We start from the raw sequence: 25,889 nt of genomic DNA, 5'->3' as shown, positions 1-25,889 counted from the left end.
CACTCCCTGTTACTTTGAACAGTTGACCCCAAGTATTTAAACTCATCCATCTTTGTCACCTCTACTCCTTGCATCCTCATGATTCCACCTCTCTCCTTTTCATTCTATGTATTCTGTCTTGGTCCTACTGACTTTCATTCCTCTTCTCTCCAGTGCATACCTCCACCTCTCCAGGCTCTCCTCAACCTGCACCCTACTCTCACTACAGCTCACAATGTCATCTGCAAACTTCATAGTCTACGGAGACTCCTGCCTGATCTCGTCCGTCAACCTGTCCATCGCCATTGCAAACAAGAAAGGGCTCAGAGCCGATCCTTGATGTAATCCCCCTCCATCTTGAACCCATCCGTCATTCCTACCACACACCTCACCACTTGTCACATTGCCCTCATACATATTCTGCACCACTCCTACATACTTCTCTGCCACTCCCGACTTCCTCGTACAATATTAAATCCACAAAGACACACTGTAACTCCTTCTGGCCTTCTCTATACTTCTCAATCAAAACTCTCAAAGCAAACATTGCATCTGTGGTGCTCTTTCGTAGCATGAAACCATACTGCTGCTCGCTAATCGTCACCTCTCCTCTTAACCTAGCTTCTATTACTCTTTCCCATATCTTCATGCTGTGGCTTATCAACTTTATACCTCTGTAGTTACTACAGCTCTGCACTTCACCGTTATTCTTAAAAATTTGTACCAGTCTTCTCCATTCCTCAGGCATCCTCTCACTTTCCAAGCTTGTGTTCAACAATCTAGTTAAAAACTCCACTACCATCTCTCCTAAACATCTCCATGCCTCCACAGGGATGTCATCCGGACCAACCGGCTTTCCACTTTTCATCCTCTTCATAGCTGCCCTCACTTCCTTATTGCTAATCCACTGCACTACCTTATTCACTATCCTCACATCATCCAACCTTCTCTCACTCTCATTTTCTTCATTGATCAGCCCCTCAAAGTATTCCTTCCACCTTTTCAACAGACTTTCCTTGCTTGTCAACACATTTCCATCTCTATCCTTCATCACCCTAACCTGCTGCACACCCTTCCCAGCTCAGTCCCTCTGTCTAGCCAACCGGTACTAGTCTTTTTCTCCTTCCTTAGTGTCCAATCTCTCATACATCTCACCAAACACTTTTTCCTTTGCCTTCACCACCTCTCTCTTCGCTTTACGCCGTATCTCATTGTACTCCTCTCTACTTTCTTCATCTCACTGACTACCCTGCTTCTTTGCCAACCTCTTCTTCTGTATACTTTCCTGTACGTCCTCATTCCACCACCAAGTCTCCTTGTCTTCCTTCCTCTGTCTAGATGACACACCAAGTACCTTCCTAGCTGTCCCCCTCAATATATCTGCAGTATTTGCCTAGCCATCAGGCAACTCTTCGCTACCAACCAATACCTGTCTTAACTCCTCCCTGAACTCTACACAATAGTCTTCCTTCCTCAACTTCCACCATTTGATCCTTGGCTCTGCCTTCACTCTCTTCCTCTTCTTGATCTCCAAAGTCCTTCTAAAGACACCGTCTGATGCTGCCTAGCTATGTTCTCCCATGTCACCAATTTGCAGTCTCCAATTCCTTTCAGATCGTGTCTCCTGCACAAGATGTGGTCCACCTGTGAGCATTTTTCTCCACTCTAATACATCACTCTGTTTTCCTCCCTCTTCTTGAAATATGTATTCATCACATCCATTTCCAGCCTTTTCACAAAACCCGTCACCATCTGTACTTCCACATTCCTCTCCTTGGTACCATACCTGCCCATCACCTCCTTATCATCTCTGTTCCCTTCACCAACATGCTCATTGACACCTGCCCCAATCACCACTCTCTCCCCCTTGAGTACACTCTCCACCACTTCATCCCAACTCACTCCAGAATTCTTCTTTCTCTTCCATCTCACACCCAACTTGTGGGGCATATGTGCTTGATTTCGCAAAGGTCTTATGCTGGATGCTCTTCCCGACACAACCCTCCCTACTAAGAATCCACTGGCTTGTGCATCCTCAGTGGCTGTTTTTTTTTTATCAACATTATTGATATATTTTGCCAATTTTCTTACCAATGAGGGTTATAATGTTGATTTAAAAACCAACATTATAACCCTCATTGGTAAGAAAATTGGCAAAATATGTTATTTCTTCACCCCCACCATGATTCTCTCTTAGCCTCTCCCTCATATTCTATCGCTTGTTATTGCCCATGTGGTTTCATTAAAGGTAGGATTACACAGAAACACCATTGACAGAGATGCGAGTAAGATCCATCTTATTCCATCCCTTTTAACCTGCTCAAAAAAATCAATTTTTTTATCAAAGTTTCAGAGTTTTTTGGATATGTCAGCTGGCTAAAAACATGATTCAGACAACTTTAGCTCTGTTGATCCGGTTTGAAAGTATGTATTCTACAATGTCAATGTTAAGCATCCAATCAGGATATGTAACATTAGCTATGCATTTGAAAATGTGCAGTCAATAGTATACCTTCTTCCACTGACAACCTTAATGCAATGATCCTGTATTGCTCTGTTGGTCTGTACACTGGGAGGTGTTCTGGCAATTGTGGTCAGGGGGCGTGTCCTTCTTTTGTTGTTGAGCCAGGGGGAGGGGCCAATTTTGAATGTTGCGTTTACAAACCCTAACCGACAAATCTTACTCATTCTACCTTTAAAGAAACTGTTCAAAACACAGCACCATTGGATATTTTCCATTTTCCAAGCCCAGTGTGGTGCTTCAAGGTAGAACAAGTAGGATTTGTTTGTTTACATCTCATTAAAATGAATTAAGTCCTATAAAGAGGTCACTTTCTATAACCAGCCATCGCACTGAAATATTAAATTCAATCCAACATCATTACTGTTTGTTCTTCAGGTGCTTGGCATGACGGGGAGATGTTCAAATGTTCGCATGCGTCCTTTGATTTGGTTGAGTTGTAACAAGGTCCAGATGTTTCAGAGGACCAGGCCCAATTTAAAGTGTCATAAACCTGTTAGCGACGAGTGAAAATGTGCTGCTATGGCATACTAGGCTAGCTCAGCGATTCAAGGGCCCTAATGGCTTGGTAATTTGTCTCAGTGGTAACTTCCTCTGTCGGAGAGTGTTTACTTGTTAACATTCCAGTTGTAGACTGTTAATGCTGGGGTAGTTATTAGTTCTGGAAAAGTACACTGTGATGACCCTAGGGCAACCTGTCTGCTTAATGACAGACTCAACACTCAAAACTGTCTGGAGCATGAATTCAAAGGTAACCGCTGCTTTAAGTTCTTTAATAAGCAGCTTTTGATTATGAAATGAATGAAACCGTATCAACAAGGATTTGAACATGAATAGATTTAGTGGATGGTTTGATCCCACAGACCTTATATAGTAGTGTGAGACGATGTACACTTTAGGGGTGGCCCTAGTGGGACTCGCACCTCAGACATTAACCTATTATGGCTTTCACATAAGGGATCATCGTTTTGATTTGCAGCAGGCCTGAACTGAAGAAATCTACCTTTATGGAAACAATTCAGGGAATATCATTTCACGTTTAATTGCCTTCATTAGCACAGTCTCCATTTCGCACAGATTTGTATATTTACCGGCGTGGCGTCTTATTAGCAAATCAAGCTTTTTTAGTTCCAGGCTGATTAAGGTTATTAGAGAGCAATGTACTTTTTCTATCAATTTCGACAGCATGTCTTCTCAATGAAAAATGTAGGTACCAGGTATTATCAAAAGCAGGGTATGTTTGTCCCAGTAATTTGGGATAAAAATGCTAAGTGTACTAATGTCTTCTGAAAATTGTAACAATGGAAGGTCTGTCTATGTGTGAATACTGATCTGTGACTCTGTACGAGCCTCTGATGCAGACTGTAAGTGCAGTGAAGGCGATCCTGTGGTGGCTTTTGCCAGCTGCCATTCATAACCTAGTGTTAAAACGTAAAAAGCTCAAAACTTAACACAAAAAAGCTCTAGTCTGGACAGGCTTTCTTTGTGTTTCCTTGGAAATTTCCACTGCCAACCAATCCGTGAGACTCGGCATGCAAGGCGAGTCCTATTGCAGGTACATGGAATAAGAGAAAAAGTGTTAGGATTCTTTTTTTTTTCACCGACTCACGGAGTCCAAATGAAATACAGCTGTTTTACACACACCAAAGTGGAGTCCCCTCTACTCTCTCGCTCATTCCTTTACCCTCCTGTCTCTCTCTCTCTCTGTCACTTTTCATCCTTTTCCTTAGTTAGAGGATGATATTCTCTCTTCTTATTCCTTCAGTTTTCAATGGATTCTGACAAATCCGTACTGCTACAACACCCGCATGCCTTTGTTCAAAACATGTGTATTATGTTGCCTAACAGTAATTACCAACGCACACCGACTCTACACACAATACAGTTCACATTGCTGCTGCCCGGAAAAAATAACTTTCATCTACATGTTATCTTCTCAGAAACTGAGAAAAGAACCCCTTGCTTTCAAGAATAGTCTTCATGCATTTTGGGTTTTAACTGTGTTTCTTGAGCCCTAAGGGTCATAAAACTTGCTCAACCCATAAATGACTGTATAAACCTTCAGCTTGAATAAAAACATTAAAAAATTAACCCAGAATGGTCCAGTCCCCCACCTCTGTAACTACCAGGTGTTTCCCTGGTGGACTTTGATTAAATCAGAATAGAGCCTTTGCCGCTATGTCTTCTTTAGTCACTCTAATGTCTCCGTTTCTCTGTCAAAGAAGCCAAAATAGGCCAAAGTACAAAGAAATTCTCACTATTCCTTTCAGAGAAAAAGTAAGATTGCCAAAATTAAAGTTGCAAGGTTTTCTCTCCTGAGACCAATGATGTGCACAATGCCGCTCCATATGTACGCGCACACACACACACACACACGCACACGCACACATTCTTGTACCTCAGTCTTTGTGAGGACCTCTCACTGATGCCATTCATTCCCTAGCCCTCAACCTTTACCATAGCCATCAGAACTACATGCCTAACCTTAATTTTAACCTAATCCTAATTCTACCCCCCCCCCAACCAAATCCTAACCCTAAATTAGACCTTTGAAGAAGTGAGGCCTGGCCAAAATGTCCTCAATTTGCAAAGATGTCCTCATGCTTGATGGTCCTCACAAAGATAGACGTACAAGAGCACACACACACACACACACACACACACACACACACACACACACACACACACACACACACACACACCATACTTCTGTTCTTTCTCTTACTGGTATTTATGTACCTCTTGGGGATTATTAGGCCAGATTCCAGCCTGTTGATTGGGCCATACTGGCAGCCTTCCAGCCTCAGAGCTCTCCCCAGTTTACACCCCCAACCTGATCTGTGCCGTGCAAGTTGGTTTAACAGTGTGCTTTCACTTAGCTCATGCTATATTGTATATGTGTCAGCAACTTTACGTACTATGCGCAGCCAGAGAGAGGCTGCAATAAAAAAAAAGAAGGAAACTTTACAAATTTAATAAATGGGGAGCTAATTATCATGGAAATCCGTGGTATCAGGACAATTCAAATAAATAAGCAAGTTGTCTATGCCAGAAATGCATATAAAAGTTACCCTCGGATCCCTTATTACATTTGTCAAAACCTTCTGGCCCTTAATATGTCCTGTTTGGCAAATCCAACATATAAGGCACCCACGTATGCAAAATAAAACCACAGAAGTATTTGCAAATACTAACCCCAAGCTGATGCTGATGTAAAAACAGAGAGGATTTATTTGCTTTTTGGACTCTGTGTGAGGTGAATTTGATGTTTGGTTTTAGCTGAAGTATCTTACAATAACGTGATAGGATCGTGTGTGGTTTTAAAGAGGTGGGCGGGGTGGCCAGAGCCACCCCTACAATCTGACTGGTCACCCCCAGATGCCACCCCAAAATTTCCGCAACGTCAACTCAATTTATAGCCCATTATCACAAATTACAAATTTGCCTCAGTGGGTTTTATAGCAACATTTATAGCAACTTTATAGCAACACAACATTGTTGTGTTGTAGTGTTGTTATTCTATGTTAAGTACACTGAGAACCAGGAAGCTGGAGTCAAATTCCATGCATGTGCAAATCTACATGGCCAATAAACATGATTCTGATTCTGACTCAGATCCTGTCCATAGACCCTCATATCAGATAAGGAAAACTCCTTTAACAAAACCCTTTAACGTGGAGAAAAAAAAAATAAGAAGAAACCTCAGGGAGAGCAACAGAGGAGGGATCTCTCTCCCAAGACAGACAAACATGCAATGGATGTTGTGTGTTCACAATTTACAGAATATAACATTGAAAGAGGATAACAGAATTATAATGGAATTATAAAATATATGAAGGATATGATAAGGAGGATGCCAAGCAATGTCCAGATGCCACCGGAACAGCCCAGGGCCTGAGCCACGCAACGAGCATCACCATGTAGACAAAAAACAAAAAAACAAAGCAAAAAAAAAAACACATTAGTCACACATCTGAGTGAGAGAAGGATACAACATTGAAACAGGATAACAAAATTATATGTATTTATAAGATGCAAAAAAAGAAAATGTGATGAGAGGGATGCCAAGCAGTGTCCAGGTGGTGACCACCATCACCATGGAGACCTGGGAGGAGGACAGACTGCATGTGCACACAAGGGAGACTCACATCACACCATTCACACTCACAGAAGAAGGGAAAGAAGACATCATTCAGAGAGAAAAGACATGTGAGAGAAGAGAACAGTTTGCAATAGTCAATAAACTATACACTATAATCTTGTCAGCAGAACAGTATTTGGTAAATTCATTGAGACAGAAACTGATCTGCCATGCAGTACAGGTTGTGAAGCATTCAACTTAAAGGCAACTAAATGTAGGCTAAGGCAAAAAGATGAGTTTTAAGTTTGGATTTAAAGGACTCAGCAGACTCTGATTGTCTGACGGCAGCAGGCAGGTTATTCCACAAGAACGGGGCCCAATAGGAAAAGGCCCTGCCACCAACTGACTTCTTTTTAAATTTAGGTACACACAGAAGCCCTGCATTTTGAGAGCGAAGAGCTCAAGTTGGAATGTACGGTTTAAAGAGATCAGACAGGTAAGACGGGGCAAGGCCATTTAGGATTTTACAAGTCAGCAGAAGCACCGTGAAGTCTGATCTAACATGGATAGGAAGCCAACGAAGGGAGGCAAGAATTGGTGTAATATGGTCAAATTTTCTAATTTTAGTTAGAATTCTAGCTGCAGCATTCTGAACCATCTAAAGACTTTTAGTTTAGCATCTAGCAGACCTGAAAACAACATTAGCATGTGGCAGACCTGAAAACAACATTACAAGAATCAAGTCTAGATGAAACAAATTCATATATTAGAGTCTCTGCATCAGCCATAGACATGAAAGACTGAATTTTAGCTGTTACATAATTTAAAAAAAAAACAGAGGTCTTTGTGGTTTCTTTAATATGCTTATCAAAAGAATTGCTGGGATCAAACATAAGTCCAAGATTTTTGGCTGCCACGCTTTGTGAAATCACAGAGTTGTTGATTGTTATTGTTGCTTAATCAAATTGGTGTTTGTGTCTAGCAGGGCCAACGACCAGCATCTCAGTTTTATCCAAATTTAAAAGCAAAATTTAGTGACATCCATTTTTTTCACAGCAGAGAAGCAGGCCTCCAAATTAATCATTTGAGTATGATCATTAGCTCTTATAGGCAAATACATCTGAGTATAACCAGCATAGCAACAGAAATTTATTCCATGACTGCATATAATTTGGCCAAGAGGAGAAAGATAAAGAGAGAAAAGTAGAGGGCCAAGAACTGAGCCCTGAGGTATGCCATATTGAATGTCAGAGAGTTTTGATGTAATTTTATTATAGCAGACACAATGTGTTCTTCCAGATATTTAGGACTTAAGCTGAGAGAGGGCTAAGCCACAGACACCAAAATTACAATTTATTCTGTCTTAATAGTATACAGCGATCAGTGGTGTCAAAGGCTGCACTGAGGTCCAGTAGTAGAAGCACAGAAGTGGAATCAGAGTCCATAACACATAGAAGATCATTCACCCTTCTGGTCAGAGCAGTTTCAATGGAGTGACAGACCCTGAAAGCTGATTGAAAAGGTTCATATAGATAGTTTTCTTCTATATGGGTTGAAAGTTGTTGATACACAACTCTCTCTAGTACTTTAGAAAAGAATGCACGGTTAGAGACTGGTTGACAGCTATTAAGAGACCCAGGATTGAGGTGCAGTTTTTTAAGTAGAAGTTTAACCACAGCTGTCTTAAAACTGCTGGGGACAGTGCCAGGAGTAAGTGATAAATTAACAATGTATTGATAAATTAATGCATTGTAGGTCCCAGGAAAGGCCAGAGATCTTTAAAACGTTTTGCTGGTAAAGGGTCAAGTCGGCAAGTAGTTGGTTTAGAAGCTGACACAAGCTTAGTCAAAGTATCAAGAGAGATAGTCTCAAAAGCTGTAATAACAGGGACTATCAGTGACTCATTAAATAGATATGAATTTGGTGAGACAGGATCTGCATGAGTACCTGGATTTGAAGACCTACTTTTGATTATGATCTCATCAACCTTATTGAAGAAAAAGTCTAGAGACTCATGGGCCATGAATGGTGATCAGCTAATAGACAGCTGATTTTAGTAGGTTTAGATACAGTGCCAAAGAGAAATCTGGGGTTAGGTTTATTCATTTTTGATTAAGCAAGAGAGATACCCTGCATTTGCAGCAGATAAAGCATGCTTGTATTTTAATAAAAACTCATGTCAAGATAGGTAAAAGAAAAACCTTCCAATTTTGATTTTCACCATTTACATTCCAGTCTCCTGCAGGCTCACTTAACATGTCTCCTTATTAACCAGGGTGTAGGCTTCTTTGGTCAACTAGCTATGATAGTGAGAGGTGCAACTGACTCGAGGAGACTAGAGAGGGCCACATTTAAGTCACTAGTGAAATTTTTAACAGAGTCTGTCTCTACAGTGAAAGGAGCCAACATTTCAGGCAGCTGCTGGCCAAATGCAGCTACAGTGGATAGACCAGTGTGGCAAGTGGCAATTACATCTGTGCCGATATTAACAGGACATGCCAATAACGCTTCAAATTTCATGAGAAAATAATCTGACACAGCAGATGTGGTTGGCAAGACGTTCAGATCAGAAACAGCGATCCCTTTAGAGAAAACCAAATCAAGGGTGTTACCACTGCAATGAGGTGACTCTTGAACAAACTAAGTGAACCCAAAAGTATCAACAAGCGCCAGAAAGGCTTTACTTAGAGGATCAGCAGCCTTATTCAGAGGAATATTGAAATCACCAAGAATTAGAACTTCATCAAAAGTGAGTAACACGCAAGACCTGAGACAAATTCTTCAAGAAATAGTAAGTGAGAGCCAGGAGGTCAATAGAGTATGACAATCTGGACTGAACCAAGTCTACTCGTGGCTGAGGGAGATGGAATCAGAACAAGCCACTTAAAAGATTGGAATTTAGATTGAAATCTGGAAGTCAGATTGAAACCAGACATATATTAAGGCAACACCTCCACCTTGTTTATTTGCCCGAGGTACATGAGCACAAGTATAGTCAGGTGGGGAAGCTTCATTTAAGGGAAGGAAAACATTTGGTTTCAGCCATGTTTCACATAACCCAATCATATCGAATCTATGTTTAAGGATCAGATCATGTATGTAAGGCTTTGGTAGACGGTGATCTGATATTTAGGAAACCAAATGTAAGCATCTTGTTGAAGTTACCAGTAGTAGGCAGAACTTTAGAGCTACCAATAGGTGAATTATTAATTGGAATTAGATACCTTGTATTATTAGTTGACAGTTTTGACAACCTATGCTTTGGACGATATGTGGTCACACTTTTGATAACATTAAATGTTTGGCACCCTGTGATCAACTGGCAGCCTGTCCAGGGTGTCTCCCCGCCTGCCGCCCAATGACTGCTGGGATAGGCTCCAGCATCCCCGCGACCCTGAGAGCAGGAACAAGTGGTTTGGATAATGGATGGATGGACAGATGTTTGGTTCTGTAGATTATTAGGTACTTCATTGCACATTTCACCACCACCAGTGGTAGGAATGATTTAGATTATTGGGATTCAAACATTTAGGGGAGGAGAGCTTGGGAGCAATACAACAGGGTAGGGAGATGGTCTCAATGTTATAGACCAAGCTGTCACTCTGATAATCTACTCTATGAGAAATTTCCTGACTAAACCCATTAATTAAACTACATCCACACTAGGTTTAAACCTAGCAGGCTCTAATCATCTGCAACCTGCTGAATGACAAATCCTTAGTGTCAAATTAAATGTAGACAGCTATTGCTTGCTTGCTTGCTTGCTCTCTCTCTCTCTCTCTCTCTCTCTCTCTCTCTCTCTCTCTCTCTCTCTCTCTCTCTCTCTCTCTCTCTCTCTCTCTCTCTCTCTCTCTCTCTCTCTCTCTCTCTCTCTCTCTCTCTATATATATATATACACTACCGTTCAAAAGTTTGGGATCACCCAAACAATTTTGTGTTTTCCATGAAAAGTCACACTTATTCACCACCATATGTTGTGAAATGAATAGAAAATAGAGTCAAGACATTGACAAGGTTAGAAATAATGATTTGTATTTGAAATAAGATTTTTTTTACATCAAACTTTGCTTTCGTCAAAGAATCCTCCATTTGCAGCAATTACAGCATTGCAGACCTTTGGCATTCTAGCTGTTAATTTGTTGAGGTAATCTGGAGAAATTGCACCCCACGCTTCCAGAAGCAGCTCCCACAAGTTGGATTGGTTGGATGGGCACTTCTTTGAGCAGATTGAGTTTCTGGAGCATCACATTTGTGGGGTCAATTAAACGCTCAAAATGGCCAGAAAAAGAGAACTTTCATCTGAAACTCGACAGTCTATTCTTGTTCTTAGAAATGAAGGCTATTCCATGCGAGAAATTGCTAAGAAATTGAAGATTTCCTACACCGGTGTGTACTACTCCCTTCAGAGGACAGCACAAACAGGCTCTAACCAGAGTAGAAAAAGAAGTGGGAGGCCGCGTTGCACAACTGAGCAAGAAGATAAGTACATTAGAGTCTCTAGTTTGAGAAACAGACGCCTCACAGGTCCCCAACTGGCATCTTCATTAAATAGTACCTGTTAGAGCCTGTTTGTGCTGTCCTCTAAAGGGAGTAGTACACACCGGTGTAGGAAATCTTCAATTTCTTAGCAATTTCTCGCATGGAATAGCCTTCATTTCTAAGAACAAGAATAGACTGTCGAGTTTCAGATGAAAGTTCTCTTTTTCTGGCCATTTTGAGCGTTTAATTGACCCCACAAATGTGATGCTCCAGAAACTCAATCTGCTCAAAGAAGTGCCCATCCAACCAATCCAACTTGTGGGAGCTGCTTCTGGAAGCGTGGGGTGCAATTTCTCCAGATTACCTCAACAAATTAACAGCTAGAATGCCAAAGGTCTGCAATGCTGTAATTGCTGCAAATGGAGGATTCTTTAACGAAAGCAAAGTTTGATGTAAAAAAAATCTTATTTCAAATAAAAATCATTATTTCTAACCTTGTCAATGTCTTGACTCTATTTTCTATTCATTTCACAACATATGGTGGTGAATAAGCGTGACTTTTCATGGAAAACACGAAATTGTTTGGGTGATCCCAAACTTTTGAACGGTAGTGTATATATATATATAAAAATAATGTAAGCAGTTTGGATAATGGATGGATGGATATATATTATATACATCTATCTTACATATATCCTACATCTAACTTATATATATGTAACTTTGTTAAAGGGAAAGTGCTCAACAAATAAAGAGCAAAATAATCCAGTGAGTCAAGTAAATTCTTTATGAGACTACAAGCCTGTTTCATGCTATAAGCAATCACCAGCTGTCAATAAAGCTACTCCAATAAATAAATAAATATAGCTATAGTAGCTTTATTGACAGCTGATGATTGCTTATGGCATGAAACAGGCTTACTGTCTCATAAAGACTTTACTTGACTCACTGGACTATACACACACACACACACACACACACACACACACACACACACACACATCTATCTTACATCTATCTTACATATATGTATATCCTACATCTATCTTATATATATTGCGAGACAAAAGAGCAGCGCCGTACCCAGTAGGATGAATGTCATCCACTTTCAGCAGGTAAGGGTGGCCCCAGAAAGAAGGCCAGCTATCAACAAAGCCGAATCCCTGCTTGTTACAGTAGCAAGCCAGCCAGCGGTTCACGGAGGTGAGCCTACTGTAGATCTCATCATTACCCCTCACGGATCAGGGACCAGAGACAATTAATCAATGCCAACACATTTTTCTGCCAAACTCAAGCGTTCTGACTAGACTGGCTTTTGTGATCTCTGATTGCTTCATCCTAGCATTACTGGTACATGAATAACAATTTTGCTGAAAATAGTGGTGCTGTGTGCCTGGGTTCCCTGTTTCTCCCTCCGTGATGCCAGCACCCCAAGATTGTCCTTTCTGTCGGATACTCTGACCCCAGGTAAACAGTGAACCAAGGCTGGCAAAGCTAATTTGATCGTGCGGGTAATGGAGTCTCCTACCACTAGCGTACATTGCTGTACTCTGTCGACAGGAGCGGGAGAGTCACGCTGGCCGGTAGGACTACCAACAGGGCTGGTGAGTGGCGAAAACCGGTTTGCAGTCGGGAGAGGTGACCGCAGGCCAGGCTCTTGCTCTTGCGAGCCTTCCCACGCCGGTAAACTGAGCCAAAGTCCGCCGCACCTGCCGACGAGGTTGAGCTAGTGCTGTCAGGCCCGGGGTTCTAAGGCTATGTGGAGTGCCCATCACATCTGTAACCGGTTATTTTCTTGCCCGGTGTGGGATTCGATACGGGGTGTACTGCACCACAAGACGACATCACTAACCGCTCGGCTAAAGGGTCAGACCCGTTAGCTAGGGGCTAACGTGTCTTATTAGTAGTTTACAGTCGTCACCCTCTCCCGGAAGCGCGCCCTCGCGCTTTGTTATTCCCGCGCTCCGAAGAGACTTCTGAGGATCTGCACACTTCCGGATCCCACCGCTGCCAACAATGTAACCGGTTATTTTTTTTTGCCCGGTGCGGGATTCGACACGGGGAGTAATGCACCACAAGGCGACATCGCTAACCGCTCGACTAAAGGGTCAGACCCGTTAGCTAGGGACTAATGTGTCTTATTAGTAGTTTACACATCTAACGTAATCCGAGCCGAAAGAAGCTGCTCTAACTCACGGACACGTCTCTCCAGTAGAGACAACCCATCTGTAACTGTGGAACAGCCACCACACATCATCTTTTTAACGAGGACGCTTTGACTGTGGGTGTAATAGAACTAACTGCTACGCTAGGCGAAGCGCAAAGCTAGTGTAACCTACAAAAAGACTCACTGGCCGATCGCCAGCGGGGCGGCCCCTTTAGTCGCCTTGTGGTGCAGTACAGCCCTGATCGAAGCCCGCACCAAGCGAGAAAATAGCGCAGTGGCGGGATCCGGAAGCGTGCACATCCTCAAAAGTCTCTTCGGAGCGCGGGTTTAACGAAGCGTGAGGCTGCCGCCCTTTAGTCGAGCGGGTAGCGATGTCGCCAAGTTGTGGTGCAGCACACGTCGGGTTGAATCCCGCAGCGGGTGGAAAACATGGCCGGTTGCAGTAGTAACAAACTAGGAACGAGATGCTGCCCAAACACAAGGGTCGTTTGAGAAAGAAAACAAGAGAATCTCGCGTTAAATGAGAGAAAATGGTGTAAACTACTAATAACACACGTTAGTCCCTAGCTAACGGGTCTGACCCTTTAGCCGAGCGGTTAGTGATGTCGTTTTGCGGTGCAGTATACCCCATATCGAATCCCGCACCGGGCAAGAAGATAACCGGTTACAGTAGCTAAATCAGTAGAGCAAATGAAGAGGTTAGGGCAGAGTATAGAGAAGCGATAGTAAGAGAATAAACAGCAGTTAGTGATATCACGAAGCTGGAAACAGCTGCTTTGGCTTCCACCTCGCCGTAGGGCAGGCGTTTGGCCAGCATGCTTGTTTCTGCCGAGATACTCCACCGTGTCTGCCCCGCTTTGCCAGAACAGGCTCTTGAAAGCAAAGCGTCCCTTCCACAGATACTGTTGGCTGCACAGCGGATTCAGGTAATTCCCGCTCCCTCTCTCCCTGACGTTGTGACGTTTATGAGACAGCTACGTTAATAACAATTTTTCCAGTTTCTCCAGTCCACTAATTCTGTCCTGATATATTCACGTAATGCATCAACTAGTATTTTTGTAAACTGAAATTCTACCCTTGAAAGATTAGGGATGCTCTGATTGCCCAGCCTATTTTGTATTACCAGAGCTGTGCTGTGCTGTGCTGTGCTGTGCTGTGCTGTGCTGTGCTGTGCTGTGCTGTGCTGTGCTGTGCTGTGCTGTGCTGTGCTGTGCTGTGCTGTGCTGTGCTGTGCTGTGCTGTGCTCTCTCTCTCTCTCTCTCTCTCTCTCTCTCTCTCTCTCTCTCTCTCTCTCTCTCTCTCTCTCTCTCTCTCTCTCTCTCTCTCTCTCTCTCTCTCTCTCTCCCCATTTATTTTGATGTTTGTTGCCCAAGTCCACACCCCTCCCTTCAAAGTCTGTAAATTCTGAAATATAGTTATTACAGGTGCTGGTGATATGAACATGCCACTTGTTGAATCCAGATAAGAGATAAGCACAAATACTGTACAATATCTGCACTTGTTAATCAGATGCCCATTCCACATAGAAGCGCTGCTTGTGCTGTTGTTGACATTGCACTGTTCTCTCATCTATGTTTCTGCAATCTGACTGCACATCAACAAGACATCGGTTTCTTACAGCATTAGTAATAGGCCTTGATATCATCTCCAAATCATAAAATACATTGGCTTATCTCAATGATCGGAATTATTTATGCTCTTCTTATTTAATCTGAACAATAGTGTGTTGCACACTTGTCTTGCAAGCTCTTGTACTGATTCACATAAATAAGCCGACATATTTTTGATGAGTGATGTCATTGCTGCCTGTCAGATTTAATCATTTTTCATTGTGCCATATAGAGGAGCTATCTCTAATGACAATATAATCATGACATTTGAGACAATCTGCATAATTGATTACTGTGAGTTGGGTTGAGTACCACTGTATTAGGCTACATGGTGTAACCTGTACAACCAAGACTACAACTTGAGACAGTCTGCCACAACTTCATATCTAACAAATAGCCTGGAAGGATATCTTATGTCAGTGTAAATATGTTCATGTGTTGGCTAACGAGGCACTTCAGCCTGATATCTAATGTTATCTCGTCTGAGTCTGACACATCGCCAAACTATGAACATTGAGGTATAGCTTTCATAAAGTCAGCTTTTATTGTTATCATTATTATTAGTAGTAGTATTAGTGTTATTGTTATTGTTATAGATCCATGACCAAAAATCCTTGCACAGGTTTAGTTACAGGTCAGAGCATTATTTATGATGATAAAGCTCAGGAAGAGACTGTAATACGCATTGTTGCTTTGTCCAAAAATCAAATTCACACTAACTCTGTAATGATGCCCGTTACTTATCCAGTCACCTCATGCTAGTCTCCTCAGACTAAAACAGGCCTGAACACTGGTGTTATGTTAATGTACCGTGGCAGGGGTTGCCTAACACCTTGCAGTTTCCTCTGCAGAACAAAGTCCATGACTTTAACGGACTTGAATATGATCAGAACCTGTTTTTATTCTTTATCCAAAAACATCCAGGGTAACTCTTATTATATCAGTATATGCTAAAATGTATGGTATAATAATAATAATATACATAATTAAGATTAGTCATTTTGAGTTAAATTTGAGTTAATTTGGAAGAAAATAGGATGCATGCTTTGCACAATGCATTTTTGTTTGGTGGTTTGCTAAGAGCATTTGACTACTTAATAGCATTAACGTTTGTAAATGAGCTCAGAAAAAGGTCCTATTTATCTGTTGTTGTTGATGTTAGCCTTCCTGACTATAAAAGTTCTGCAAAGGAGACTGGCCAGCAACAGTTGTGTATGCATGTAGCCTATTAATTTATGTTTTAGCCTATTATTAATAGAATATTAATGCATATTAAAAAAAATTCTGCACGCTGTGCGCACTTATTAGCAACACATTGTGGTCACCTCTAGACTTCCCTCTGCCACCCCTGGGAAACCCCAGTGTAAAATACCTAGAACTGCCACTGGATAGGATGGCTGTTTTTATGGGGTGGCTCTATTGGGAATCAATCAGCCAATCAATCACAGGAGAACAGAATCTAGAGACTCAGTCATGCGGTGTGGTCCTCATTTGGACACTTCGATTTGGAATTTCTCCAGAAAGAGCACTGGAAATATTCCTTCCATAACTATCAGACGGGCCTGTTTAAGTACAAGAGCAACAAAAGTTAAAACTTTTGAAATACTATATGTAGGGCTGACCCGAATGATCGTTGCCATGGTCATCGATGGAAAAATCAGGGGTTTTTTTTCTTTTTTCAGGGAGACAGTAAATGGCAGTTGGCAATACGGCATGGAGAAAAAAACTATATTGTACAACATTGTTTATATATATATATATATATATATATATATATATATATATATATATAATTATATCCAGTAATACACACACACACACACACACACACACACACACCGCATAATTAACATTGTGTTTTACTTTGTGTTAAAAAAAAAAGCTACCTAACTATTTTAAATTTGGACAGCAGTGCCGTCTGCTGTTGTCGGCGTTATTTGCCGTTGTTGTCTGATTTTACCGTCTTGTTCTCATCCACAATAATGACCTGTGGTGTCCATGTGAACGCAGCATGCGTGCGCTCATCTCTACGCCCAGTGCAACATCATAGGATGTGACTTATAACTAGATTGGCAAGATATCCCAAAAGTCAAGCATCTGGAATAACTTCAGAATTTGTGAAGATGACCCCAAAAAGCTGACTACCAGCAAACATATGAGCAATTCACTTTTTATAGTCTAAGCAAATATTTGCTGCCAAATATTCTTTTTTTCTGGATCCCCCCCCCCCCCCCAAATTTTTTCTCCCCAATTGTATCCGGCCAATTACACTACTCTTCCGAGCCGTCCCGGTCGCTGCCCCGAACCCTCTGTCGATCCGGGGAGGGCTGCAGACTACCACGTCTCCTCCAATACATGTGGAGTTGCCAGCCGCTTCTTTTCACCTGACAGTGAGGAGTTTCACCAGGGGCATGTAGCGCGTGGGAGGATCATATTATTCCCCCCGAGTCCCCCCCCCTCGAACAGGTGCCCTGACTGACCAGAGGAGGCGCTAGTGCAGCGACCAGGACACATACCCACATCCGGCTTCCCACCCGCAGACACGGCCAATTGTGTCTGTAGGGACGCCCGACCAAGCCGTAGTTAACACGGTGATTCAAAGCCCCAAAATAAAGGTATTCGGGACGGCCCTAACTACATGTCAGAGTGACCGAAATGTTCATGACCATGATGTTTAAGACCCCTCAGCTAACCCGGAGGAACAGCAAACACATATTTGGACAAAACGCTTACGAAATGCTGTGCGTGCCACCATCCCAAAGTCAGTACTGTACCAAAGAACTCTGGTGCAAATGGAATCAAACTGTCCTGCCTCCCTGTAGACTGCTGGACGCTTGTTTACATGGTGCAGTGGTGTTCTTTGAGCAGCGTGTGGTCGGGACCAGCGGGGGGCCCTCTCATGGACCTCTCCACACTGGCGCCCAACATGTGGCCTTCAGTACAAACAAGGACAACAGTGGCCTCCATATCCATGTCTAGGGCCACGGCCAGGCTCCTTTTAGGCGGTCAGCCATGATGTTTTCACAGATGTGTAGGTCCAAAGCAGAGAGGCTAAACCCCCCTCCCTTCACCCCCCTGGTGGTCTGGCCCACCCCCTGACTGAGAGGGAAGGAGCCTCTTGTGGCTACAGTTTCAGCCGCAACACGACTGGCAGCAGGCTAACTTGCTAAAGGGGCCATCGGGAGATAGAGCCAAGTCGGATACTGTTAGGAGGTGGACATTTCTGTGTTTCCTCCAAGTGTAGTCATTAAGTTTTATATTTCTAAATCTGTTGCTGCATCGTTTGCCTTGCCCACTGAGCACCTCTTTCACACCTATCTGGAAGAAGGATGCCTCCTCTGATGCTCTTTCTGAGGTTTTTCCCATTTATTTGTCCTGAAATTTTCATCTGTGGCGCTTTTCCCTCATCCAAATCAAGGGGGTGTAAGGACGGAGAGGGTGTCCTCCACGGCCGTTTACTCCATCTACCTGTTCCCCAATGTGTGAATGGAAACCCCTCTGAGACTGTCACTGTAATTTAGGGCTTTACAAATAAACCTGACTTGACTTGAGTTGAAGTCACACAAGAATCTGAGTCCAGATGTGGACTGTCTGGAGCCTGTCCTGGTGGAAGCAATGATACCCATAATGCCACAGGGCATGTATGCCTTCTCTCACAGCCTGGTACCTCAGCGGATGATTGCTGAGACACATGCCGCCGGTAATCAGTCTATGGTCTCATGCAATCACTATTATATTTGTCTGATTTCTATACGCTTGTTAATTCAATACCTGTTGAAGTGAATGTTCATTCTTTTTGTTTTTCTTTGGTTTGTCTTGTTTTGTGTCTCAGTTTTTCCACGGTTTGGTCCTGCATATGTAATGACTGTCACATCCCTTCCAGTCAGAAGCAGTGTTGTGCTCTACAGGATAAAGATGTTTCGTTCCGGGTGGCAGCTGTGCTGATAACAACCCGAGAGTCACCTTAACACCCTCTCGTGAAAAATACTAACCCAAGTATTCATTGTGTCAAGTTGGGGACCCTCAACTTGATCTCGATAAACTTCCAAATCGCCCAATTTTGCAGCTTTGTGCAAAATATTTGTGTGTTTACGAGGGGGGAAAAAATGCACCGCCAACTTTCTCCATCATTATTATGCAAGTGAGCAATGTTGTCGAAGAGGTTCATACAGACTCTTCAGTTCAAGTAAATTTGTATTTTTCTAAAACGTTACACGATTTCTCTGACCAAAAATAATTGATATCATTAGCTTTCCACAAATTCTCAATTTTTTTTAAAAAACATTTTTGGGAACAGTTCAGTGAAATGCAGCATAGTTAAGGGGGAAAAGGGAAAACCGGACCGATTTTCCCATGTGTGACACGTGAATGTGTAAGTTTTACACTGAGGTGATTTGAGGTTGGCTGACAATGAGGAATGACACACAAAGAGAACGGTGCCATTTTATTTTGTTTTGGTTACTCTGCCGTATGGCCAACACATGTGGAGTTGTTTAGAAAAAAAGATTGTTTTATAATAAGTCTTTTTTTTCTTCCTCCTATTCACGAAGGCAAATGTTTTCAATTGACGTTTGGCTAAAGAGAGGCACGACTAGTCCCTCTTCAGACATGCAGTACTGAACTTAACGATGAAAAGAAAAACTGTCATTTTCAAGCGAAAACATTTTGTTTGCTTTTATGAACTCGCCATCCTGTTGTGATCAGTGGAGGCGGACCCAAGCACAGACACAGACGATGGAGTTAAGTAACGTAAAGGGGGGTTATTGTAGGGATAAAGGGGGATGAGAATGGCAGGCAAGGCAGAAAATAGAGAGGTGATGGAGGCTGGCAGAGCTGAGACGGATGAGGAAGTGGGGCAGACAGGGGAACCAGAGGAGAGTGATCCTGGAAGCACAAGGAGACACAGTAAATACAGGTAATGCAAACAACATGAGGAGTAGCTCAGAGTAGCCCAGCCTGAGAGACTACCACAGCGGTTGAAATACTGATGTGGTGATGAGTGGATGGAGAACCAGGGTAGATATACTGTTGAGGGGGCGGTGCGGTGGTTAGCACGGTCGCCTCACAGAAAGAAGGTCCTGGGTTCGAGCCCTGAGGTAGTCCCAATCTTGGGGGTCGACCGGGGTCGTCCTCCGTGTGGAGTTTGCATGTTCTCCCCGTGTGTGTGTGTGTGTGGGTTTCCTCCGGGTGCTCCGGTTTCCTCCCACAGTCCAAAGACATGTAGGTCAGGTGAATCGGCCATATTGAAAAAACTTTTTTTCCCCCCCTAGGTGTGAATGTGTGGGCCCTGTGATGTGACTGGCGGCCTGTCCAGGGTGTCTCCCCGCCTGCCTCCCAATGACTGCTGGGATAGGCTACAGCGTCCCGCAATCCTAAGCGGGATAAGCGGTTCGGATAATGGATGGATGGGTGGATGGATGGATGGGTATACTGTTGAGATGATGAGATGAAGGAGGCAGGTGTGCAGGCTGGGTGGGTAATGTGGATGAGCCGCAAATCAGGAGAGTGCCAGGGAAGGAAGCCACGCCCACACACACACACACACACACACACACACACACACACACGCACACACACACGGGAAAACAGGAGACACCGGGGAAATGGGAAACACAGAAGAAACACAAGGGAAACAACTGGAGACACGGTCGGGGCCATGACACATCCCTTCCAGTTACGCATTACTCAGTTTTACTACTTGATTGAAAAAAGAGGGACCATGCAGTCCGCTTACATAAATTATTTTCATTTAGACAATTTGAACAGCTCGAGAGGAAGACAGAGAGAGTCGACATGCGCGAGAAGCGCCCGGTGGGATTCGGTCATGGATTCATGGGATCCACATGTGGGGGTCCACAGACAGAGGACATGACCTCTTGGTAATCTTGACTCTTGACACAAACTGTTGTTTTGTGCTTTGTGTTGCAGGAATCCAGGAGGGTACGGAGTGCACCAAGTGTAAAAATGACTGGGCGCTGCGGGCTGCTATCGCGCTGCTCTACGTGCTGTGTGCCCTGCTCACCATAGCAGTGGCTGTGCTTGGATACAAAGGTAGGTCAAAACTGCAGTCACCGGGGACTTCTGAGAGCATCACGGGCTTCTTATATACCTTTGTAGCCCTTAATCCGTTTTTGTAAATGCAAACTGTGATCTCAAAATTAGATTCCTGAAGATATCCATGAAGACAAAAGGTCTGTTTGCTACTCTACCTCTGACGCCTGTCAGACAATAGCAAATAAACAAAAATATCAATCATGACAATCATGGCCAACAAGCAGAAATGGCAGAACAAACTTGTAAATGGTCTTTGCCACTAGATCCGATGTGGGCTATAGCTGACACTCAAACAAAAATAAACCTTTCAAACCTCTTAAGGAGGAAAGAGAGCTTAAGAGGAATGACCTAACCCGATCCACAAAAAAAAAATGCTGGAAGCCATACCAACATGTACCCTGGCTCTGCTGAATGGCAGAAGCTAAGCAGGTGTGGGTTTGGCTAGTATTTGGGTGGGAGATCTTCCGGGAAAACTGAGTTGCTGATGGAAGTAGTGTTGGTGAGCCAGTAGGGGGCTGTCTTCCCTCTGGTCCTAATAATATATATATATATATATATATATATATATATATATATATATATATATATATATATCTATATATCTATATATCTATATATATATATATATCTCAGTGCAGTGACGGGGACACTGTGCTGTAGGAGATGCCGTCCTTCTGATGAGACGTTAAACCGAGGTCTTGACACACTGTGGTCATTAAAGATCCTATGGCACTTATCGCAAAGAGTAGGGATCCCCTGGTGTCCTGGCAAAATTCCCAACCTGGCTCTCTCCATCTGGCCACCTAATCATCCCCCGTGTAATTCACTCAATGATTCCTCCCTCTCCACCTTAAGCTGATGTATGGTGAGCATTCTGGTGCAAAATGAGTTACCCCCTTCAATGCGGTAAGTTTCTCTTAACATTTATTGGGTACCTCTGGCCATCAACATCAATGGAGAAGGTCAGAAGGAGTTAAATTGTGTCCTTGTGGAGAAAGCATTTGACAGGGTGCCGAGAGAGGAGGTGTGGTATTGTATGAGGAAGTCGGGAGTGGCAGAGAAGTATTTAGGAGTGGTGCAGGATATGTATGAGGGCAGTGTGACAATGGTGAGGTGTGCGGTAGGAATGATGGATGGGTTCAAGGTGGAGGTGGGATTACATCAAGGATCGGCTCTGAGCCCTTTCTTGTTTGCAATGGTGATGGACAGGTTGACGGACGAGGTCAGGCAGGAGTCTCCGTGGACTGTAGTGAGAGTAGGGTGCAGGTTGAGGAGAGCCTGGAGAGGTGGAGGTATGCACTGGAGAGAAGAGGAATGAAAGTCAGTAGGAGCAAGACGGAATACATATGTGGGAATGAGAGGGAGGACAGCGGAATGGCGAAGATGCAAGGAGTGGAGGTGACGAAGGTGGATGAGTTTAAATACTTTGAGTCAACTGTTCAAAGTAATAGGGAATGTGGAAGAGAGGTGAAGAAGAGAGTGCAGGCAGCGTGGAGTGGGTGGAGAAGAGTGTCAGGAGTGATTTGCGACAGAAGGGTACCAGCAAGAGTTAAAAGGAAAGTTTACAAGATGGTAATGAGACCAGCTATGTCATATGGTTTGAAGACAGCAGCACTGACGAAAAGACAGGAGGCGAAGCTGGAGGTGGCAGAGTTGAAGATGCTAAGATTTTCACTGGGAGTAACGAAGAAGGACAGGATTAGGAGCGAGTGTATTAGAGGGACAGCTCAGGTTGGACGATTTGGAGACAAAGCAAGAGAGGCAAGATGGAGATGGCTTGGACATGTGTTGAGGAGAGATGCTTGGTATATAGGGAGAAGGATGCTGAATATGGAGCTGCCAGGGAAGAGGAACAGTGTTTTGTAAGCGCGCATCAAGGTTTTGAATTTGATGCAGGCAGAAACTGGGAGCCAGTGGAGGGATATGAACAGCGGAGTGACATGTGCTGTTTTGGGTTGGTTGAAGACCAGATGCACCACCACGTTCTGGATCATTTGCAGAGGTTTGAAAGTGCATCCAGGGAGATCTGCCAGTAAGGAGTTGTGCTGCATGCTCAGACAAGTAGGATCTAATTTTCCTGATGTTGAACGGGGCAAATTGGCATGACCGAGTGATCGAGGCCACGTGAACCTTAAAGGTTAGTTGGTCATCAATCATGATACCCTGGTTTCGGACAGACTGTTGATCCGAGTTGGATGTACCCTTCCTCCTCTCCCGCTGCCTCTGGACACGCCTTCCCCCTCTCCTTCTCCTTCGCCCAACAGTAGCATAGTTTTCATCGGCACCCTCTTGGCCAACAGTACCGTTGGTGGTCATTGGTAACCTGGGCCTCGACCGATCCAGCATGGAAATCTGATTTATGATCCGCATATTTTGATTTGGCAAAGGATTTACACCAGATGCCCTTCCTGATGCAACCCTCCCAATTTATTCAGGCTTGGGACTGGCACTAAGAATGTACTGGCTTGTGCATCCTCGGTAGTTGGGTTCAATCACACACTCATACAATCCCAATCAATTTCCAGTGATGATTTACCTTCACCGCATGGCAGCCATCTGCTTTACTGGGGTTTGAAAAAATGAGGGCAATCGGCTTTTCATACAACACCTCCACCTCTCAGTCATCCTGATGCTGCGAGGACCTATACTACTACATGTTCTGGTGGTTAGTTTGTCTTGGACTGTAATAAACCACGAGCGAGACACAACTAGCCACATCACACTCCATTACAAGGGACTCCAAGGTGCAGTCAAGGGTTGAAATATGAGGTGGGAAAGACAATACACCCTCCAAGAATTTTTCTTTCTCACAGTGCTACAGTTTAAAATGATTAATAGAGCTGTCAATTGATTGTATAAACTATAAATGAACCACTTGAACTGTCCTGCATGTTTTGAAACAATAAATAAGATGGATGAGCATCTTCCCCAATATGGCATTCTTGCCTCTCCTGTGCTAAATGTGTTACCATTATATATTATTCACTTAGCATTTGAACATGCCTTGTTGATAAAAATGCTGGAACATGGGGATTTTCGAGGTGTACATATAATAATAATAATAATAATAATCATCATCATTACATTGATATAGTGCTTTTCAAGACAGTTTATCATAATAAACTCACATGTTACGTGTTTCAATCATTCAGCCTGCTTATGTGTCCTGCATATATATGAGGGAGTATGTGGGGATCATACAGTATATGTATTAGGGTCATTTATTTATGATTTATTTGGGTGTCCGTGTTAATATGTCACATTAACAAGGGGCATCAGTTGGGCTGCTTTGTGAGCAAGAGCAAGTGTTAAACATCAGGTAAATATGTCATCCACCTGATCATCCACCCAATCAAATGGGAGGTGTGTGAGACTTTGAAGATCCTTGGGTAACATGAGGTGTTTTGGCTAATGCATCTCCAACTACCCGTCTGTACCCCCCCCTTTTCCCCCCTCAACTGTACCTGGCCAATCACCCCGCTCTCTGAGCTGTCCCGGTTGCTGCTCCGCCCCCCTCTGCCGTTCCGGGGAGGGCTGCAGACTACCACCGTGTCTCCTCCGATACATGTGGAGTCGCCAGCTGCTTCTTTTCACCTGACAGTGAGGAGTTTTGTCAGGGGGACGTAGCACGTGGGAGGATCACACTATTCCCCCCAGTCCCCCCCAAACAGGTGCTCCGACTGACCAGTGGAGGTGCTAGTGCAGCGACCAGGACACATACCGAAATCTGGCTTCCCACCCACAGACACGGCCAATTGTGTCTGTAGGGACGCCTGACCAAGCCGGAGGTAACACAGGGATTCGAACCGGCGATCCCCGTGTTGGTAGTCAACGGAATGGACCGCTGTGCTGCCCTGCCGCCCCCAACCTGTCTTTATTTGGAAGTGCTGATATGTTTCATATGTAGAGTCCCTTTCCTGTAAAGGCCCGGGGAAACTCCCACATTATTACTGTGCTTAGTCTCTTCCTGCGTGGGAATTGCGACTAAACCAAATCAAACAGACCACGTTTTCTGTCTTCGCTTTCTTTTTTGTTTTTTTGTTTTTTTTTGAACCAGCAAGAGTTTGTATGCTTGTTCCTTCTGTATCAGGATGCAGAGGGGAAACACACAGAATTGCAGAACCAAGTCAGGTTATATCACAGTTAAACTTACACAAATGTCAGGTGATCTTTACGGCCATAAGCAATGTTGCACCTTTTCACTTTATAATGCACATGCCTTTAAACAAGTTCACCAACAGTTAACTCTTAAATCCAACTGCCTTGGGGATTTATAGCCTCCGCTGGTAATAAGGCTTTTCTTTTTTTTTCTGCCACTCCATACACTTGTATTCACTTTGGTTCAGAAAATCCAAAAACCACACCTCCTTTCCTCCACTACCTCATCTTTTCCTTACAGTGATTACTGCTGCCTACTGTCTTACTTAAAGAAACGCAGGCTGGGTATATGTGTACTATATCCCTACGGAGTTTTTCCAATCCATCCCGTAAAACGGAGAAAGTTATGAGTTCACCAGAAAAGTCTGCAAGCGTGAAAACATGGCATCCAACTTGAATCCTCGTCCTGATGGGTTCCTGGGTGATGACCCCCCCCCATCCACCTCACACCCCCACACTTTCTCTCCCTTTCTGTTTCGTTCTGTGTCACTCTCAACTGTGGTTTGTTGTTTGTCTGATGCTCTTAATACTGGAAACAGAAGGGAAAACTCACTCCAGCCAAGTCCAGCGAGCTCCAGCGTTTCAGAGATTTACCGCTCGAGCCAATACTCCCTAGACAGATTTTTTTTTCTTCTAAACTTTGTTTACTTTCCCTCAAGTTGGCGTTTCTCATAGATTCCCCGTCACTTGAGAGAGGAAACAGGCTTTTTTGTAAAACGTTGTCCGTGTTGCAACATTTCTACCGTTTCTGATTGGTCTCGGTGTAATTTCTTTGACACCAGGCAGCACTCTCCTGTCGACAGAGGAAGCATCTCCAAACATTATCTTCGTGGCCATCAG

The 25,889-nt window shown here is 43.5% G+C and overlaps 1 protein-coding gene across 2 annotated transcripts in view; it reads left to right on the top strand.

Moving 5' to 3' along the window:
* Positions 1-25,889, top strand: part of colec12 (collectin sub-family member 12) — a 70,706-nt gene that overhangs the window by 14,554 nt on the left and 30,263 nt on the right. For both annotated transcript variants that reach the window (XM_056293012.1, XM_056293011.1), the window contains exon 3: positions 20,766-20,888. In XM_056293012.1, coding sequence (XP_056148987.1) covers positions 20,766-20,888 — 123 coding nt within the window. The remainder of the gene's footprint in view (positions 1-20,765; positions 20,889-25,889) is intronic.

Source organism: Lampris incognitus, chromosome 14, assembly GCF_029633865.1.
Source record: "Lampris incognitus isolate fLamInc1 chromosome 14, fLamInc1.hap2, whole genome shotgun sequence".
NCBI classification, from domain to species: Eukaryota; Metazoa; Chordata; class Actinopteri; order Lampriformes; family Lampridae; genus Lampris; species Lampris incognitus.
The sequence above is the reverse complement of the archived record's forward strand: the minus strand, read 5'-3'. Positions and strand labels throughout refer to the sequence as shown.